General features: G+C 43.5%; 1 protein-coding gene across 8 annotated transcripts in view; it reads right to left on the reverse strand.

The window, feature by feature from the left end:
• The window catches only part of AIFM1 (apoptosis inducing factor mitochondria associated 1), a 38,206-nt gene that overhangs the window by 15,047 nt on the left and 1,642 nt on the right, over positions 1-21,517 (reverse strand). For 2 of the 8 annotated variants that reach the window (XM_073360650.2, XM_073360655.1), the window contains exons 2-8: positions 9,764-9,906; positions 4,420-4,510; positions 3,304-3,360; positions 2,461-2,493; positions 1,702-1,826; positions 1,429-1,559; positions 460-550 (exon numbers count right to left, since the gene is read on the reverse strand). In XM_073360650.2, coding sequence (XP_073216751.1) covers positions 460-550; positions 1,429-1,559; positions 1,702-1,826; positions 2,461-2,493; positions 3,304-3,360; positions 4,420-4,510; positions 9,764-9,906 — 671 coding nt within the window. Of the gene's footprint in view, positions 1-459; positions 551-1,428; positions 1,560-1,701; positions 1,827-2,460; positions 2,494-3,303; positions 3,361-4,419; positions 4,511-8,127; positions 8,256-9,763; positions 9,907-21,517 lie in introns of all 8 variants that reach the window. The other 6 variants (XM_073360651.2, XM_073360649.1, XM_073360654.2 and 3 more) reach the window with 4 other exon arrangements.

Here is a 21,517-nt window from a genome sequence, read left to right on the forward strand (position 1 = left end):
TTCCCTAGGATTGTTCCTCTCCATGATTGCTGACTCTCAGGAGAATGCAGATCAGGCACCTGCTATTATTCTACAGGACTGATAGGCTCACTGAAACCAAAGGCATTCTGGGCTCAGCTACCAGGTGTACAGGGGAGGGAATGGGCAGCCAGGCTCCCTACTCACTCCGACCACGAAACTTGTAAGGAGGCTCCTAAAGCTAACTACACACACCAGCTCAGGGTCAGGTGGTGCTTGGCAGCCTCAGTAACACCCCATTGCCAGGCTTCAGAACTGGAGCTCCAGTCCAAATGTCTGCACAGCTGTTTTTAGTACCAGACCACGAGCCTACACCTGTCAACTGGGGCTCAGACTTACTGCTGTTGGTTTTAAAACGCAGTGTAGACAGACTCTTAGGCTGTAAGCTCTGCTGTTTGTAAAGGGCTGTGTAAATGTATGGCGCTGTAATGCTGTACCCACCTTCTTGCCACTGAGGACGGCCACACCACCATTCTCTATATAAGGCAGATCACGAGCAGGTACGTAGAAAGAAGGCGGCTGGAAATATATACTGTAGAGAAAAAGGGCTTCAATGTACACAGTATTGCTGGTTTTCCCACATTAGCAGCTACTCAATGACTGGAAGAGCACCCACCCATCGAAACACATATGGGAGTTTACAAAGAGAAAAACAACTTCTGATATGGTAACACGCTTCCCCTGCAAATTCTAGAAAGGATTTTGTTTCATAAAACTAGGATGTCTGTACTGTTCAAAACCAATCACTAGTACAGCAATGCTCTACAATGGAGGAAGCCACACAGGTCTAGTCAAAATTGCACGGAGGTCAGCTTTGCACCACATAATTGCATCACATTCTTTAAGCTCATTTCCTGGAGGTTATACAGTCCAGTTCTTAAGTGTTCAGTATTTTCCCTGAAGACAGAGGAAGATACAGGCTGTAGCACAACAGGGAGACACACTCATGCTCTGCACGGGCACTTCACCATAACAGTCTCCAGCGCTGCAACATCCTGGGTTTATAGTTTGTTGCTTAGTGCTCCCAACTGACAAGTCTGTGCACAGTCTCAGCATTTAAAGCCAGGGACTCAGTGTAGCCAGTGTACATAGTGAACTAAGGAGCTCAAAAGGGCAGCTTGCAGCTGTTATCGTCAGTACAAAGATGTGGCTCTTGGAAACCATGTGTACCAGCATACAGTGCTCCTGGAGCAGTCTAGCCACAATGCACGGCAGGATGCGTATTCTCAATAGGCTGTCCATCCATAGTGAAGATAAGTGCATGGAAAGCTGCTCCATTTTAAGCCCGGTGGCTTTCACGCACCTAAGCAGGTTGCCAGTGACTCCCAGATGAGCATAGTTTGGACACTCAAAGTGTCATTAAGCAATTAATTCAATTCCCATTAATCACTGCATGCAGATGGCACATACCTTCTCTCTTTGCCATTCCACTGTTTGAATCGCAGAGTCTCCGTGACATTCGGATCCTCTGAAAACCACAGTTCTTTGGAAAGAGGAGGACGCATATATGGCAGGTCAGGATCTTCAGAAACAATCAGCACCTTTAATATGGGAAATCATTAACAACCTCAACTATGTTTACAAGTTGAGAATGGCAGAATGAAATGTACAAGCTCTAAAGGGAACACATCATCTGGCTTTAGACATGCGCCATTCTAGAGGAGAGCTGTGCACATCCCTTACCCTAGCCCCAGGATCACGAGCCCGAATGGATCGAGCAGCAGCAAAAGCAGCAGTGCCTCCACCAATTAGCAGGAAAGGAGCATGGGATGGACATTCAGGGCGAGCACTCGGATCTGTCTCTGGAGCTGCAAAGCAACAGATCAGACAGCCTGTTGTGAATACAGCAACAAAGCTCCACCAGGAACACTGCCTGCCCCCAAACAGCAGAAGGAAAACATTCACCCTTGAAAGAATCATGACATCCTTTGGATTTCAAATACTGGTAATTCTCTTTGGTGGACTGCTGTCCCTTAGATATTCACTAAAGGTTGCTCTCTCCCATCCCCTCACCCAGAGGATGGCTTCTCAAATCCTGCATGACATTCTGGGAGACACTACCCTCGCCAAGGAGCAGCCTGAAACAGTGAAGGATGTTGATGTGTAGTTAGCATCAGAAGAGATACTATGAGCTGTAGCTCACAAAAGCTTATGCTCAAATAAATTAGTTAGTCTCTAAGGTGCCACAAGTCCTCCTTTTCTTTTTGCAGATACAGACTAACATGGCTGCTACTCTGAAACCTATGGAAAAACGGCTTCTTAACTCAGCATACCTAGCTCCCTCTACGTGCCAGTCAGGCCTGCTAAATTTAGTGACTAAATCAAGTTTTTAACCCAGTTACCCTGCAGAGCCAACACATCTAAGAGGCACAGCAGAGGATTCTGGAAAGAACAAAAGAATCCAATAAGATAACCCCAACAATGGAAGCTGTGCTCACTCACCTCCCTGCTCAGCTGTTGTCAACCCCTGCTCTGCTGTTAAAAGAGAGAGAGAGAGAGAGAGAGAGTTTGTTAAAGGAACCTTCATAATGAGGTTGAACTCTAACCCCATTGGGACAGCCTGTTATTAGGCATCAAATGGAGTTGCTTACTCATTTGAGCATTGCTACTGCTCTTAGCTGTAGACTGCTATTCAAACGTTCATCAAGGCTCCTGTTGTATTTATAAAACCTCCATTAAAAAAAGCTCTGCTTAAATGCACATAGCTGGGTGAAGTGGCTGCAGCACATTCAAGGACCCACAAAGCTTATTGTTGGCACTCAACGTGCAACTTTAAAAGCTTCAGATTCTCCTTATAGCTCAAGATAGTAGTTTATTCCAGACAAAGCATCAAAGATTCAATGTCTTTGAACCCCACAGGATCAAACAACTGGTTAGTGCTGAGCAAGTGAAGTACTACAACATCCGTGTAAGTTACGCAGCCTGCAAAATGCTCAAACACCAGGGAGATGAGGCTACTAGGAGTTTGAAAAATGCCAAATTCCAAGTGGTTGCTTTGTTTAAATCTCTGATATAGGAAATCTTTACATTTTAAAACCAGAATCACTTACAGGCAGGATCAACATTTCGCTCTTGCCATTTAGTGCACAGCTTGCAAGTAATCCAAAGACATGGAATACTTGAAACCACCAGGAAAAAATCCTGGGGGACATTTTCTTTCTTTTACTCATATACTGAGATGGAGACCAGCTCATAGGAATGTGTTTCTCCTACACACATTCAAACCCTGTTTTAAGGAACATATGACTATCCTGCATACAGAAATAAAACCAAGTTCAGAGTTACCAGGGCGATTCCTGGATTCCTTCCCATCTGTTGTGGCCTGGGAGGCAGCACCCTCTTCTGGAAGAGACAAGATACTAGACTTAATTCAGCAAGGTGCAAACAAACAAGAATGTACTTGGGAAGCCACAATTCAGAATTAATCTCTGGATTCCTCAGAATCAGCAAGCCTCAATGAAGGCGGGAGAGCTTCTAGTGAGTAACAGCCTCTGTCATTAGACTGCTGTTCCAACATTTAACCTAGAGAGTTCTCTCCCTCAACCCCAGCTCTGGCTTAGATCTGCTGTCGTCCAAGTTATTGGTCTCAATACCAGGGTAACTGCTGAAATTCACTGGCATGTGATGCAGGAGGTTAGACTAGATGATCTAATGGGATCTTCTGGCTTTAATCTACAAATCCTCCAAAACGCAGTGAATCTCCAGCTTTTTCTTCTTGTTAGCTTCATAAGAGAGCACTTCTCATGGACCTACCCCTCACTTCCCAGGACCAGTCCCCATTGGCCAGTTCTCAAGAGGTTTCATTCTTTGGCCCAGAAGAAATCTACAGACCGCAGTTTTGAGAAGTGATGCTCTAAAAGATGTGCGAGGGCCTTTGTGTCAAGCTGCCATTTCAGCAGCAGTTTGAGACACCTGACAGTATAAAAATTAAACTGGGAAATGTAATTGTGCAAATATAGTTTCTGAAATGGAAAGTAAGTTGGAAGTGGCTCTTGGACCACAAAGAGCTGCTGGGTTCACAAAGTGATGGAAGGGGACGATCTACAAAATCCAGGAAACTTGAAATATGGTTAAGTTTGGGGTTTTTTTGTTTTGTTTTTACAGTGCTACCAGATGGCCAAGAAAAGAGGTTTAGAAACTTCCCTATGCTTTCCTCTTGCCCTTTTACAGAGAGCCATTTGGATGGCTAGCACCACTGTGCATGCTTGAAGGCACAAGGCTGAGTGTACCAAAGGCTGACAAGTGCTCTCCTGCCCTGGCTTAGTGCTACATGGGGCTTTGAAGAGTGTTTTGTCCAGTCTAGTTTTAGATGTCCCAAGTGATCACTTTTAAGAAAAACCCTTTCTTCTGAGACTCTTAAAACTGGGATATAGCTCGTAGCTATGATAGGCTATTACCCACCAGAGGTGGGCTTTACGTCTTGGGATTTCATAGCCATTGCTTCAATGCGGTCATTGAATCTCTCTCGGTCTTCTTTCAGCGTCTTGTACACCTGGAGAGGAGAAAAGTGGATGGCAGTTACGCATCTACCATGTGCATATCACTGCATCAATGTAACATTGTGCTTCAACTCATTGATAGGCTTTTGTCCACTCTGCTCGCTCAGAAGAGCCATCAATTAAACAAATGAAGCAAAATGCAGCTCATTGTTAAAAGAGAACACATGCATGTGTAGGTAAGTCTACAAAATAATGCATCTAGCGGAGGAATCTCAGATTCCTCCACTGTTCTATTTGTGAGACTTTGCTGTCTGGGTGCATTCCTAATCATGGACTGAGGATTTCTGCAGATGTCTGGGAGTCGAGCTGAAGATTTGTTTCAAGATGGACTGTATTTGTATGGGCCTTGCCACAAAGGCAACACACCCAATACAGACTCCCTCTAGGCTCTTTGCAAGGGCAGGCCATGGCAGGACAAGCAATTGGGTCTGCAGAAAGCTATTCTGGAGCAGAGAAGGAAGACAGCAAGACAGGATGTACACAAAGCTGCAGCAAGAAAAAGCAGACAGAAAGCAAAACAGCTCCCAACTGCACAGCAGAAGAGCACAGCAGAGCCTGGACTAGCTGGATAGGGCTCCAAAGCGGCAAACCAGAGTCTAACTGGGGAAGATGGCAACGACTGCTGAGTAGGACCATTCATATCTACGATGGAGAAGACCCTTGAGCATGGAACAGAGTTGGGAGATGCCAGGAGACAACTGCCTTGTAACCCCCCCATTTTTGTTCTCTATTTGGAAAGAGAATGAGGAGAAATTCTGGCTGGAGAACTGCAACATGTACCCTAGGCCAATGGGGTGAAGGAAGAGGACAACAAGGTGATGGTTTTTTGCTTGTTTGTGGGGAGACACTGCTCAGTTAAAGATGGTAGAATACAATGAAACACAAAAATTCACTGTCTTCAGAGGAGGAGTGAAATATTCAAGCCTTCCCCAAATACTGTAAAGCCTACACATTTAATGCTAGAGACCCAAGTCATCTTAATCTGTCTAGTGGCTTCCTACCTGTAAAAATCAGCACCACAAAAAGCATAGGTACTGAGAGTTTGACCTTCTACAACAGGAATTATACTGTGATTAAAGAATACTGGTTGAAGCAGCAAAGATGCCCAACTTTGACAGAGCTAAATCCTTTTTGATTCATGGTCTTAACAAGGCAAAAATAGAGTATGTCTCTTTCATTTAGGAGAAAACATTGGGTGAAGGCCTGGCAGCGTGACTGGCTTGGAACGTGCAATGGTCCCTGTCAGTTAGGACTTGAGAGTCATTCTGAGTCTCAACGAGGGAGAAACGTATTTTTATAGTTCTTGGTGGAAAGACAAAATCTTCCAGAAAAAGCAGAGATCCAAGGAACTACTTGAGTCCCAAGACAAGAAAAACTTGTAGGGAATTGAGCCTTGTGTAGGCTAGCATTTAAAGGCATGAGGTTAGCAAGTTTAAATCACACACCTTTAAATCCTACTCTAGACAAGGGCCTTGGAGGCTCTGAAATAACTCAACTTAACTGTCTTGGCTTAGAAAAGAATCCACATGAGATCTTTTAAACATCTCTCAGACACTTCTAGGGTCAGCAGCTAAGATGTCAGTGTCAGCACATCCATGGAAGGGAAGCATGGATTTGTGTCAGGAACTTGATACTAAACACCTGGAACCTATTTCAGCTGAGCATCTTTCCCCACGAAGATATGTGGAGACCTCAGGAAAATGATAGGAGAGCACAAGCTGTATTCTGGGGAGACTTTTATTCAGAGAACATATATGGAGGATATATTCCGAAACCAGTTTTCAAAAACTCCCATGTGCATGGGGAGTGGAAGAGAAAGGGACATTCTGGAAGCGGATCGTAGCAAGGTATTCCACCCTCCTACTCCCCATCAGAGAACTAATAAATAAAAGGGAAGCAAATTAACTGTCTGAAGGTATTCCCTAGCCTCGTGTGATTACGTAAAACCGACATGCATTGCATCTCTCGTAATGCTCTAAGGAAAAGCAACTGCTACAATTTAACATACAATAATTAGATACCACGTTTTGGACCCTTCTCAGAGGACATTAAAACAGCATACAAACTTGGATCTTTGCAATGTGCAACGTGTCACTTTAAATTCAAAGTCAGGGCAACTAAAGTTGCAACAGCAAAAACCAAATGACACTGAAGACATTTAACAGTTTATTAGCAAAATATTATGAGATCCAAACTCTGTTTAAAATGAAGTTAACTATTCTCTTGAGGTTTTTGGTATCGCTCCTACTGCCTACGCAGTTCAAACTTTACTTATCTCCAAGATTAAGCTTTGCATAGTGAAGCAAGGTAAAGTCTCAAATGAAATCTGAATGATTTCAATCTTAATGTAGAACAGGAATAAAAAGCAGAGGCAGACAAAAGCATATCTCTGGGATAGAAGCAAAATTTCAAGCATAATAGAAGTACTGTTTGAGAAAAATTAGCATAAAACATTTTAAACTGTTACTTGTAATCAACTGTACAAACCCAAGGTTTGTAAACCTACCTCTGTGTTTTAGAGAGAAGTAGAATAGTGCGAAGTTGAGAAATTAGTTAAAAAGGCAGCATACAACAAATCAAAATCTGACCATTCAGGAAAGCAGATACATATAGGTGCACGTATTAGATTGAACCACTTCAGGCACTACCTCTGGATAGCAGTGTCCCTTTGGAAAACCTAAGTACTTATAATAAAAAACAAAGCTACCCTCTTAGCTATTTGACAGAAGTGCTTTATTTAATGCTCCTTCTGTAGCATAATTACAAAAGTAGGTAAATGGATTGCCCCTGTTTTTCTAATGGAGCTTGAAGTTAGTGGGTTACTTCCTTATTTGTAAGCTTGGAAGGATTAAATCATCAGTATATGTTGGTGAATGTCTATTTCACCATACATGCAACCAAAGTATTTCCATAGATAACTGAAATATACAGATAGGCAAAGACAAATGCTGCTTGAGAACTAAGAGTCTGCTTTAAGGATATTTACTTTGTATACTTTGATGTAATGTTGACAACTTGTGTTTTAACATATATAAAGTTTTAATTTTTGAATATCAATATCTATCATTAAGAAAAATATTATCTGGGCACCCCATAATTTTGTACAACTGAAAATTTGAAATGACAAAATTGGGAAAAATGCTTAAAAATAAACATTTATATTATGGGTCAAAATTATAAAAAATGAAAATCAAATATTGCCAAGCCTATTTATTTGTACACCAGCTCAATGATGTCAGCATAAATCTGGTAATGTGACTCGTTAATTAACTTTGCTTCCCTGCTGGCTATGAAGAAAAGCAAAAGACACAGTCAGTCCTACACAAGCTCTGGCTATTTTGACTTTAGATATTCAGTGTAAAAAAATTAAACTCAGCAGGAAGTTTCCCCGTCACAGACTTGAATTGTGTGGACAGATCAAATTTGGAGTTGTATACTATTTGACAATGTCCCTTTAAATAAAACCGCAGAGAGGACACTTATCAGAGGATTTAGTTAAGTTATATGACTAACTGGATATTAGACATATGAGAGGCACAAAGATTTGAATCATGCCAGGGTATCCCCCACCCACCCTCCCACTAAAATGCATTTAGTTCAATCATCTTACATAAGCTCCTGCCCCAGTGACTGTTCCTCCTACAATTAAGTAGTACACTAGGTTGTTGCCATCTTTCCCAGGAACACCTGTAGACGTTAGAGATCTAGATGGGGGTCTTAGATGATGACACTGCAAAACTGTAGGTGAAGACAGGCAACGAAAGAAAAGAGAAGGAAAGAGTACTGAATATTAATGAGGACACTTCATCAAACACCTCTTGGTGAAGCAGAGTTCGTTTTCAGTTACCTTTTTGGTCAAAAGAAGCGTGGCTAATACATATTTATCATTTCAGGACTTAAATACTATGAAAGCCTCTTCCCTTTCTTATGAGCATATTCATTTCAAAGTGGACATAACATCCTCTAACCAGAAAGGCTCTTCTCTGATGCGGTGTCTGCTTTCCTGTGTGCAGCTGGGGAAGGAGATGGGCATGTCTCTCTCTCAAGGAAGATCAATTCACACGCCGGGCTCACTTTTTAGTTGAATTCTGAGTTTTACTGAAGTTTTCCAGCAGGAAAGCAGACAAGCAGCTTACCCCCCAGGCCACATGCTTAGTCCATGGCTTTTCCACATTAGAACACGGGACTTACCGTTCCCAGCCCTTTGTTCTAACAACTTTTCCACAGAATTTCCTTGCTAGATAAGCCCTCCTAAAGGAGGACACAATATAACATGTGGTTCTACTCCCCAAGGAAGCTTTTCACATTCAGGAAGCTCCTGAGTGGCAGACTTATTTATTCTAAAATTTGATGGGGGGAATTATTTCTGACATTTCCCCACTTAGGTGCTCTACTTCCTGGCTGCAGCTCCATGACAGAGGTCAGATCACATTTGCCAGGCAGTTGGAGCTGGCATCTCTGAATTGGGGAGAAGGGTGGCAGGGCATACCTGAGAGCCAAAGGAATAGGTAAAACACATTTCTCCCCCAAATTTAAAAAACATAAATAAAAAGTTCTATTTCTCAGGCTCCGCCTGTACGTGAAGAGTTTCGTTAAGGTAAAATCAGGGCAATAGCCACACTAAGTGTTTGATGTTTTAAATCAAGACTATCAGCTGTAGATAAAAACGTACACAATGCTTCCCTGTAAGAAACAGAACTTCAAAAGGGTAGATTCATATTCCTTAAAATGGAACCTCTCCATTACTAAACACTATTTGTGTCTTGAATTCACTCTGCCTTGGAACCTGATTTACCGCCTCAGACTAGCTGAACCATTTTGCTCTTTTTCCATTACCTAAGGGGAGGTTAAAAGAGGTCTATAAATATCAGAGTTGGACAAATGCAGAACTTAAACTTTGAAACGAAAAAAGAAATTTGGCAAGCAATGGCCTGATTAAGTTTGTTGCTCAAAGGATAAACCATCAGAACTATGTGCTAATTATCACATACAAGGTAACAGACAGAACTGTGGTTAATCACAGGATATAGAAAATAATGTTTTTCTAGTAAAGACAAAGGGTAACTGAAATGACAAGAGAAAATACTGGTTAATTTGCAGCCAGTTCCAGTTTGGACATTAGATTCCTAGGAATTTTTCCAAAGCGGGAAAGAACAGCAGAGATAAGAGGCAAAGGAGGCAAGAGAATGTAATCATTTAACAGGAGCTGTGTTGCAGCTTCTTTCATGAATTGCCTTTCTACTTACATATGCACCTGCTCCTAACGTTGATAAGCCCACAATAAGGACAAAAGCAGAACTATCGCCTTTGCCCCCAGGTGCACCAGAGCTAGCCATTTGTCTGCTCATCTGTAGTTTTAAGGGAACATTCCATCGCTGCAACAAGTTGCCTAAGGAACACAATTTTTTTTAAACAAAACACAAAGTATTGTCAATACATAGTCATGTTTTCAGGTATAGTAATTAACTGTATTATAAAGCCAAGTAAATCACCCATATTTGACTGACCCTAGTGACTTATTTTGTGCTAAAGCGAAACCACTACACTAAGTTTGAGATCCCACCTCCTCCCATTCAAACAGCAGAAAATGGAACTGCTACTATACTCAGTCTTCGGAATTGGTACTCAAACTCCCCTCACGGCCCCCAGTTATTGAATGCAGTACTGCCCCAGTAGCATGTTCACAGAAGAGGGATTTCCAGCACAATTTAGACCCTGTCCATACTGGGATCAAACTCTTAGCTGTACATGCTGGGGGTCAGCAGGGTTCCCCTGCAACCAGTGAGTAGTTCTGTGAACTTTGGAAGTCAAGCTCCCCCTCTTGCCCGCCCCAAGCTCTCCAAGAATTTATAGATGGTTCTAAGGTCTGGTCTACATGCCAAAGTTAGGCTGATGCAAGTCACCTTGTGTCAACTTATTTGTGCATGTGTCTACATTTAAATTAGTCTCCAGCCAACATCAGTGCCCCATTACAGTGACACAGTAAGACCACCTTCCGAACGGTGTTGAGCCATGGTTGAACTGCTAAGGTTGATGGCACCGCATGAACTATGTTGACCCTAACAGTCCTCCATCAGCTATCCCACAATTCCCCATTCCCTGTGACAGTGATTACAATTGTGACCAGGGTGAACTCCACTGAGCAGGGGTCAGAGACCAAAGCCACCCCCCGTAAAGTCCCCTGCATATTTCTGAAATGCCTTTTCCCGATGGCCCACCTTGGCAAGTACACCTAGCAGCTCACCCTTGCTGTATGCAATTGCCCAACCAACCATGCTGGCTCCATGCGTCAGAAACTCTCCTGACTGGAGTACACGGGAGGTGTTGCAACTCCTGCGCCTATGGGGAGAAGAGGCTGTGCAAGCACTGCTATGGACCAGACACAGAATCGTGGATACCTGCAAAGAGAGGCACAGGGGCGTGCAGGCAAAGGGGTATGGCAGGGACTGCGTGAAAGCAAAGGAACTTTGCCAGGCGCACCACAAGGCCAGAGAGGCCAACAATTGATCTGGTGCGGAGCCGCAGACCTGCCGCTTCTACAATGAGCTGCATGCCATACTTGGCAGAGGTCCCTGTAGTGTACCACAGACCACAATGGATACCTCAGAGGAGCCCGAGACAGAGCCCCCTGCCATGAACAGCAAGGAGGAAGACAGGAGTTAGGGGAGAGGCAGCTGGGGAGGAGCCTAGCCATGTCATGAGCCAGTCCTGCCAGCCAAACATGGATGAGCCTGCTGAAGGGGAAGGGACCTCAGGTAAGCACAGGCATGTATTTTTCCTTACAATGTTTAAATTTAAAGATGGCGCCCGGTCCATCCCCAAGTCAAGACAAAGGTATCAACTTTTCATTGTTCTACTCAGACTAGAAGAGTTAGTGGCACAACAAACAGAGGTAGAATTGGCATCTGCTTTTCATTCCCCTGTTGGGCTTGCTGGGGGGTAGGGTGAGCCATGCAGGGCAGTTTGGTTTTATGTACATAGGGGTGTCCCTCAATGAAACGTTCACGGAGATACTCTGCAATCCTCTGCCAAAGGTTTTAGGGATAGCTGCCTTATTTCTTCCTCAGTGGTAGGATGCTTTCCCGCACTGCTCTGCGATGAGTCCAGCTGGCACCACTGCAGTAAACAGGCTAACAGCCTACAGACCCAGGTGGCTTCAGGACGCCAGTAGCAGCTGCTCCCTCTGTGTCTTTGTTACACTCTGCAGTGAGATACCAGCTAAAACCTCCACTGCCTGTGGAAAACAGGGCCAGCACTCAGTGCCACTGCTCCATGCTCCCACCTTAGAATAGGGACTGAAATTTTATTGTTTCATGCAATAGAAATTCCTTTCCCTGGTCCCCCTTCCATCTTGCCCTGGATGGGCCATACTCACCATGCCTGGGGCTGGAGAGTGGAGCTGTGCCCAGGCACTCCATAGCTGAAGTGTCAATAAGCATGTCTATTAAAAGTGTTTATGGGAATAAGGGAAAGGAGTTTTGAATCTTATTTTTCTCTTCCCCTAGTGGCTCTAAATCCTGTGGCACATCTGACTATTTTGTTAACAGCAGATTCTGGCATGGAGGCCTTAAGGGCTGCCCCCTCCACTCCTATAGAACACCTGACCCTGACAAGGAGGAGAAAGAAGACGACCAGGAAAGATAGGTCCAGCAAGATCCTGCAAGCCAGTGCTGCATCAGACTTATAAAAAGGGCTTGGAGGGCCAATGTAGCAGAAAGCAAGAGTGAACAGGAGAAAGGCACGAGAATCCCAGCAGGAAAAGGAGAGGGAAATGCACGAGGATGTAATCGGTCTACTCATGCAGCAAACCCAAATGCTGCAGATCCTGGTGAGCTACAAGTCCAGAAATCCGAGACTCCTGACCCTTTGCACTCCTTGGAGAACTCCAGCTCCCTACATACCATATGGAATCCTGGGCCTCATCCTTATCCCTACTACTCCATGCCAGGAGACAGCAAGGGAAACCACAACTTCACATACTCTAACCTGAGAGACCAACGCCTGGTATACATGTAGTCACAATCGACTACACGTGTGCATTCAAACGTGCAGAAATGTTTGTTGCCTTTCCAATCTTCAAGTTCCATTCCATTAATTTACAATTAACATTTGTATTGCCTCGCATGCTTTTTGCGCATTGATTTTTCCTGGGCTGTTGGTGCAATTCAATAAATTTCTGTTTTTTGAGAATGAGATTCTCTTTATTACTTCACACCGGACACGGAAAGCACACGGTACTTGTAAATGTACAGGATCACAGTGCACACACGTCCTAGCAAACAGCCAGTCTTATTTATAAACAGACAGCAGGTACCACCTAATTCCTAGCAGCACCCACAGCACACTCCAGAACAGCACCCTACTGCAGCTCTTTCAAAGCTACCCTCAATCACCAGCTCCATTCTCAGCTCTTGTGATGGCCCCTGTGTCTGGCTGTTCAAAGTCAGCAGACAGCCAGTCATGACAGCTTCCCCCCCTTGGCCTCAAAGATCTGATGCAAGACACAACAGCCAACTATAACCATTGAGATATTTTTCTCAGTGAGATCTAATCTAGTGATTAAACACCACCAGCGTCCCTTCAATCCACCACAAGCATATTCAACAGTCATTCTGCACCTGCTGAGTCAGTAGCTGAGTCTTTCCTTAGTGGTCTTGAGGTGGTCAGCATAAGCTTCATGAGCCAGGGGAGCAAAGAGCAGGCTGGGTCCCACAGAAGCAATACTGGCATTTCAATATTGTCAATGGTAAGCTGCCAGCTGGGAAAGAAAGTCCCTGCTTGCAGCTTTCTGAGCAGTCCCGTGTTCTTAAAGATGCAAACATCATGCACCTTCACAGACCAGCCCGCACTGGCATCACTGAAGCGTCCCTGGTGACTGACCAATGCTTGCTTAACCATAGAAAAGGAACCCTTTCTGTTGATGTCTCTGTTGCAAGGTGGACTTGTGCTAAAACAGGGATATGTGTGTGGTCTTTTGCCCCACCGCAGTTTAGAAATCCCTCACTGCCTAGCAATCCACCATGTCCTGCACACTGCAAAGAGTCACAGTCCTGAGTAGCAGCAGACGACTAATAGCCCTACACACTTAACTGACAATGGTCCCTACTCTGGATTTTCGAACTCCAAAATGATTTCCCACTCACTGGTAGCAATTCAGCATTCCAAGTTTCCAGAGTGAAATCACCACACTCTTCTCCACTGTCAATGCAGCTCTCATTCTGGTGTCCCTCTGCTGAAGGTCTGGGGACAGCTCAGCAAAGATATCCAGCACTATGGCCTTTTACATCCAAAAGTTCTGCAGCCACTGCTCATCTTCCCAAACCTGCATTATGATGCGATCCCACCCACCAGTGCTCGTTTCTTGAGCCCAGAAGTGGTGCTCAGCTGTCTGCAGCTGCTCTTTGAACCCCACCAACAATCCTGAACTGTTTTTCGCTACATCCCTTCGTAAACTGTCCTTGAAGAAATCCTCACGTCCCCCATTGTTGCGGTACTTCCTGTGGGTCTGTAACTACGGAAGAATTGTGCCTCCTGTGTTTGCAACATTCATGAGAAAAGCGCAGAGCTCTGTGGGCTCCATGCTTCTGTCAGAGAGGGGAGACACTGAAAGTGCCATGCGGGTTGGTGGGATTTTTTTTAAAAAGGCACAACTATAGGCTATTATGGCATTATGGGATGGAGAAATGGCATTATGGGATGGAGAAAGTTGCATGCTGGTAACTTGACCCCTAGCTCCCAAAGGTCCTATGTGACTCATTTATACTCTATACACATTGCAAAAAGTTCCCAAAAGGCATTACACCGCTGACGGCGACATGCAACACACTTTGCAGTGACACAAGCACTCCTGGTGAGCACATACAGTGCAGATGCAAGCAGCCAAGCATACATTCGCACGAGCAATGGTGGTCACTGTACAAGAATGTACTTTGTGTCAACGACAGTTTGTAGTGTAGACATGTCCTGAGATGGGGATTGGAGTCCGAGACACAAGTCAAGAAGTTACTAGAACCCAACTAACAAAAAGGGCCTTGTCTACACCAGAACACTTTCCTTTAGGGTCCTACCACTGACACCCCAAGTGGAGTCCAATCAGTGATATCAGTAAACATGCTCATGTGAACTGTGCACCAACAGTCACTGGCATTTTAAGTATTGTCATGCTAATCTGCTCTGAAGGCTGCACTTAATGCAATGGGATCCTGGAACCCTGCTTACCCTAGCTCCCAATGTTGCTACCATTGGTGGTAGCAGTGATGAGAAATGTTCACAGAAACCCCCAGTGCAGAAACAGATGACGGTGATTAAACAGTTACAGCTTGCTACAGCAGGCTGGACAGAATCTCATGATGCTTTCCCTACAGTAGACTTGCATACTGCAAGCGAAGATCATCACAAATGAGAACTCTGACATGCTTTCTACAAACACTGATGCCAGATGCTGTGTATTACCACAGATTAACGCCACATGAAAACCAATTCCAAAATAGAAGACAAAAAAGATACTGTCTAGAGTGAAGGAGGATTGTTACAGGGACTAAATGCCAATTGCCCTCATTCTAGTTATCCAAACAGCTCCAGTCCCATGTAAAGTGTCAGCAGGAACTTCCTTAATCTCAGAGGGGCAGCGTACAGCAGAGGGGCAAGGCATGTCTCCCTGACAGAGCAGTCCCTGTTAACTCAGGAAGTTTGCTGTTGTTGGTGCATGGGGGTGAGGGGAGAAACCAACTTGATTAACTCAGTCAACTCTCTCAACTTCAAAGAGAGAGCATCAGAATGTAATTACTCAGCATTGTTCATGGTGGACAAAGCCTGTATGGTGATCCCCCTCACCTCTCTGGTTTTCGGTTTGTGTCCCATAACATGCTGTTCTAGCACAATATTTCAATTGAAGTCAATGGGAGCCACAGGTGCCACGCACCCCTGAAAATCCAGCCTCAGGTACCCTACACTGGACTTGCAACAACTGAGACTCCTAAAATCAGTGGCCACTTCTGGAAAATTTGGCTGCATCCAGAGAGGCCTAACTGCAACAGAGACAAGAGAGAAAAGGACACAGAAGAGGGCGTTTGGGAGGGTCAACCAACAGTTCTGTGAATTAAACACATATCCATTATGTTTTATATTGAATTTGAAATATTACATGCAAAAAATGGTATTCACATCATACCACAGTTAAGATAATAAAACCTTGGGAAATGCAAAAGTTAAACTTGGCCACATTACACATACAGTATGTTTTCATAGTCTGTACTTCTAGGAACTTTGCTATTTCCCAAGAGAGAAAGACAATAGTACTTACATGCAACACAGCTGAGTAATGTTAGAATATTCAGATCGCATCAGTGAATGCAGCAGTCAATTATGTATTGTTAATGCTGCATTAACACACTTCTTTCCCTTTAATTTTAAGCTTACAGAGCTTGTAAATTCTTTTAACCAGAGCTACTAGACTGGCAAAATCTCCAATCTGTGCAGACTTCACAAGCCGCACCATAAGCTTCTTGAATCAATCTGTGCATGTACCTAACTAGCTGTGAACTTGCGAACAATCCATGTCTCCTGAAGCGTGCACATGGAAATTTAATTTTCTCCTGTGAAAGCTTGGCTTAGGCAATTTTTGAACTGTCTATTTTAGTCAATCAAAACCAAGGTATTTTAAGTGTAGTACAGGCACTACTTCTCAAGGAGGACTGCGTCTATGCCAAGTTTAAATCTTCAGCCATTTTTCATATAGCTCTCTTTAAAAAAGTGACTAGATTTTCTTAATACAGGGAAAAAGTATTTTTCAAGATCAACTGAAAGAATTTTGCTCCAATTTATGAAAAGGCCACTTTTAGATAGAGATCAACATGTAAAACTTAGGAACAAAATAAGAATTGGCCATAAATTTGTAAGCATGAAAAATAGAGGAGTAGAAGGGAAACTTTTGCATAACAGTGACCTGTATAAATATTAGCAACTTTCAAGGACGTGTGCTGCTAGATTCTCCAATGGCCTTCCAAGGTCATTGCTACACTCCCGTTTTACTTGGCTACCTATAGAGCCCTGTCTACACGACACACAGTGACTGTCTGAATAGGGCTTTGAAGAATTAAAATTAGCTGACAGGGTAGTCCAGGAAACATTTGTCAGCTATCTCAATTCTTCACCACCACATTCAAACACAGCAACAATCTGTAATGTGTACAAGGCCTAGAATCATAGACTATCAGGGTTGGAACGGACCTCAGGAGGTCATCTAGTCCAACCCCCTGCTCAAAGGAGGACCAATCCCCAATTTTTGCCCCAGATCCTTAAATGGCCCCCTCAAGGAGAAGACCGCAGCATGTCTGATGTGCCTCAAGACTTGCTATGAGCACACTAATTCAGATTTCCCCAAAAGCTGCCACGCCAAGAACAGCCACAAGTGAGAATCTGCCTCTGCCAGAAGAGGAAAATCTAGGGTTAGAACAGTCAAGATTCATCACTACAAATATCCGAGGGACCCCTACCACTACCCACATTAGGTGGCTAATACCAGAGCACACAGCTCTTCCTTGTAGCTCCTGCCCTCCAGCTAATGAAGAAATCCACTTCAGAGCTCCCTGCTCCACTGTTTCCATTACATTCACAGGGAGACCAAGATTCCTGACCAAGAAGTTCTCTAACACTAGAGCAAGGGAACATTCGAACAAACTGAAAGGTGCCAAACTCAAAATGGACAACAGAAACTATCTTTTCACATATCTACTGTGGAACCCACTGCCTCAGGATATTGTTGAAGACAAGAGCTTATCAAGACTCAAAAAAGGACTGGACGTTTATAAAGATAACAACGTCTGAGAATAACAGTAAAAAAGAAAAAGTTTGGGAATTGATATCAAACCTCCTGCTTTGGGATTTAAACCAGTTTTAATTATTAGTGCTTAGGATGAAGACATTCATGGGGAGCAGATTATCCCACACCTGCCTACTACATGGTTTCTTGCACCTTCCTTTGAAATACATGGTGCTGGCGACTGTTCGAGACAGGATACTGGACTAGATGGACCATGGATCTGACCCAGTCTGGCAAGTCCTATGTAGGAGCTCCCCTCCACAGTCTGCATTTATCCATGATGCAAGAAATTTGGAAAGCATCCTAAGGCAATCAGTTCCTACCTGGCCAGCCAATTCAAAGTCACACACAAGCTGTGTCTATACTAGAGAAATTTTCCAAAATTTCTTGCTGTAGCTACCATCAGTTCATCTCCACAAGAGTTAACACTGGGGCTCCTAACTTTGTTAACAGATCACCAATTTTTAAATCATCACCTGATCTTGTTCACAGCAGGTCTAACACCACTGTGCTGAAAGCAGTGGCAGCAGTCCATCTACACTAGGGCTCTCAGGATTGCAGAAAGGGGAGGACCTGAACCAGGGCTGGCAATCATGGAAAGCATTTGCAAAATTTAGGCAAAGCTTGAGACCAAAAGTTACCTCGTAATATTTACTCCCAAATAAGAAGGTTTGGAGTTTTTTTTCCAAAGGAGTTAAAGTTGAAAGCGTGCTTTAGAGTCCAGCTACTACCTAAAAAATACACCCTCTTCATAAAAACCCTACACCTTTAAACAATCTGGGAAGTTAACATTGAAGGGCTCCACTGCCATACCTTCTCCATCATTCTGCCATCACTTACTACCTTACCTGATTTACACCAGTAAGTGTAAGTAGTTTTCTTTGGCTGCTAGGTCTATGTTGTTTATTCAATGGATAGTAAATATTTCAAAGTGTAGAGTCTCAGGTACATTGTTACATCCAAGTTCCGTATATTTTCTCAGTGTGATATATTGGTGGAACAGAGTGGAAACACGACTCATCTGTGGCATCATAAGACAGGCTGACTCTATGGCATTGAAGGTTTATGTAATTGTGGGTACAGCTTGCAAGTTTGTATTTTTAACTCCATTAACAATAACATGTAGCAACTAACAAATGCAAATTTTGTAGCGAGTAGTGTTGCACTGTCTCTCTGCTATACTACCATGGAAATGGAGTTTGAATAAGAAACAGGATTTTATGAACTCCTAGTCATTTGGACCTTTGCACAAACTTCACTAGTTTTAGAGGGACAGTTAAAGATGGTTGGGTGGTGTAAAACAGGCAGTGTGAGAGCCAGAGGTGAATCAGTAAAGTTCAGAATTTTTAATTTTCTGGTTTTTCTAACAGCGTCAAATTTTGGTCAAGATTTGTTTTTGGAGGAGTCCACTGGAACACACTTTCAACATTAACTTATTAAAACAAGCTTTGTTTGGGAATCTCCCTGATTTTAAATGCGTGCCAAGTTTAAATTGGGTTGGCATATAAAGCCCAGAGGAAGGCCCCCTTGTCCCCTCCTCATAGATCATAGCAAGCTCAAAGCAGGGCTTTGTCTCCTGCATGAGGGATACACGGGATAGCGAACAATGGAGGAGGGACAAGCATTCGTGCACATGGAAACACTAATTTTTATGTCCAGAAAATTCAGTGTGGATAAAAGAACACTTGGCCTCTCTCTGTCCTTTCCAAGTGTCCCATAGCAACTTGCAACCCCCTCCCAGGGACTCCTCTATGGCCCCAAGTCCTCTGCACCATCTTTCCCCATTCTGCACCAGTCTGCTTTCTCCTACAGAGCCCCCTCCCAGCCCTTCATTCCAAGAAGCTAGGCAGAGTGTTTTTCCTCTAATTTGCCCCACACCCCCAAACCATGACTACCTTGGTTCCCTGTCAGCTCCCCCTGAACACTGCCCCTCTGCATTTGCCACTAGTCTCATACCCATTCGCCCCACTCCATACCCCTCACCTCTGGCTCAACCCAGCAGCTGCAACAGTAAAGCCTGGAATCAGCTGCAAGCCAGTTTACAATTCTGTATGAATGTAGCCCAGGTTGTGACTGTGGGTCACAGGAAAAAAAAAAAAAAAAAGAGGGAAAAACAAAGAAGAATCCCCCAACTCCTGCAGTCAGTACACAGCCTGGCCCATTGTGTAGGATTCAACATCATCAGACTTAGAGCAAAACAGCAAACCAGGATCATTTGCTTCAGTCAGGGGAAACACACACAAGTCTCCTATAAGAAACTGCAGAAGCAAGAGTCAGTTTCCCAGTTCCTCCTTGGTTCCAAGTCTCACTACAGGCCCAAGACCTTCCTGCGGCAGTTTCATTGTTGAGCTGAGAAGTAAGAAGAGAGCATCATTTTTCTTCTGCTCAGAGACTCTCCCCCAGCTTTCCATGACATCCTCTTTCATTTGCCAAAGTAAGTTATGCTGAATTTCATCCTCAATTGAAACTAAAGCCCCACTCTCCCTCCCTGACAGTATTTCACACACTCAGGAATACTAAAGATTTTTATCTAGTCTGGAGCATTCACAAGGAGCACTAAGAGTTTTGTTAGGCAAGATCATTTACGATAAATGATTATAACGGAATCTGCGTCTTGCAATTTCAAAGTTTAAATAAAAACAGTAGCTCCTTTCTGTGGAACTAAGACACAACATACGTAAAAAGATGTTTTAGATAGGAAAACTCGAGTTTACCAGGCTACTGGCAGCAGCAGAATATCACAAGTGGATTGGTTGTGGCACATGGAATGCAGGACTATAACCAGCTGACTATATTTGCTTCCATTTCCCTTCATTATCATCAAAGAAAACTTCATATCTTTTGCACTGTAAGGCTAGTCTTGAAACCTCTGCTACACCTTTTCCACTTAGAGAGTTCTCCAGTTTACATCCTTGCAGTAAGAGTCAAACTTCAAGACGGGAAAGTGAGACGGCAACACTGCATAGTTCTTATCTCATGTCATGCACCCCAGGAAGGAAGAGAAGGAGGGTGTGCGTGGAGGGGAAATAAGAAAGAAAGCTGAAAGTTCAAATCTGTCACCCTGTAGAGGAGGAATGGGTGGAAAAGGCAACAAGATTCTAAAAGAATTATAGATTTATTATTTCAGTAGCTGTTAGAAAACATGTTCACTCTCCAATGAAAAGATAATTAACAAGATTCTCTGGGCTATTAATTTGGCAGTGCTCAGGAACTACAATAGGCCATTCATCTTAATCGATGACCTGAGAGGAGAAGGGCAAATCTCTTCCACCAAAAGATATGCTGGAAGAGAAAGAATATGCCACATCCTTAAAGGTTAACTTCTGATGTCAAAAGTAAATGGAGAACACAAGGACAGATAGTGTAAAATAACCTGCTTCCATGCAAGGATCTGCCATAAAAAATTTGCTTGTATTTTCATTTCACTGCTCATGCAGAGCTCTCCGAATACTTTAAAAGTCCAAAAAACAAACAAACAAACAAACCAATACAAAACAAGAGAAGAGAAGATGAATTCAGGAGATCTCTAAGCACCAAGGTCCAAAGGCATGGACGTTGCTTAAAAATGAACTATGAAGCATAAAGTCTCCTTTATTATGTTCAAACACAGATGCAAAACCTCTCCCCCCATCCTAGAACAGTTTTCATATTTGAAACATCAGATTCTCCCTTCTTCTTAAAGGGCTCTGGAAAGATCATTGGAGGACCAGATTATTGACATCAAGCAGGGATGGGAAGACAAGAGAGAATGCCGATTCTTAGACCACGAACAGTAGTCTAAGGTTATCAGTTTCCAGTCTGAGAATCAGCATTCCTTCCCCATTTCATTTTGGATGGGGAGCTGAAGCTCAGGTTATAGCTTTGTGTGACATCAGTAACATCCTCCTCCAAGGAGCTTTTCCAGAAACTGCCAACAAAGAAGAAAATGAGGAGCAGATATTCCCAATATGAAAGACAGACAAGCAGAACAAAGTTTGAGATCCTCTTCAAGCCCTTCTATCAAAAGAGGTGTAGAAAGCAAATGCACACTGTGTGTGTTACTTCGTAGTTCATTTTTCAGGAAATAGCACTCTCACCTCTCAATCCTGAAGATTAAGATGGCCTTCCTACAACACAGGATTAGATTAATGGGATGGGAAGCTGCACAGGGGACTTCATTCACTGATCTCATGCTCTGAAA

This window comes from Lepidochelys kempii, chromosome 9, assembly GCF_965140285.1.
Source record: "Lepidochelys kempii isolate rLepKem1 chromosome 9, rLepKem1.hap1, whole genome shotgun sequence".
Classification (NCBI taxonomy): domain Eukaryota; kingdom Metazoa; phylum Chordata; order Testudines; family Cheloniidae; genus Lepidochelys; species Lepidochelys kempii.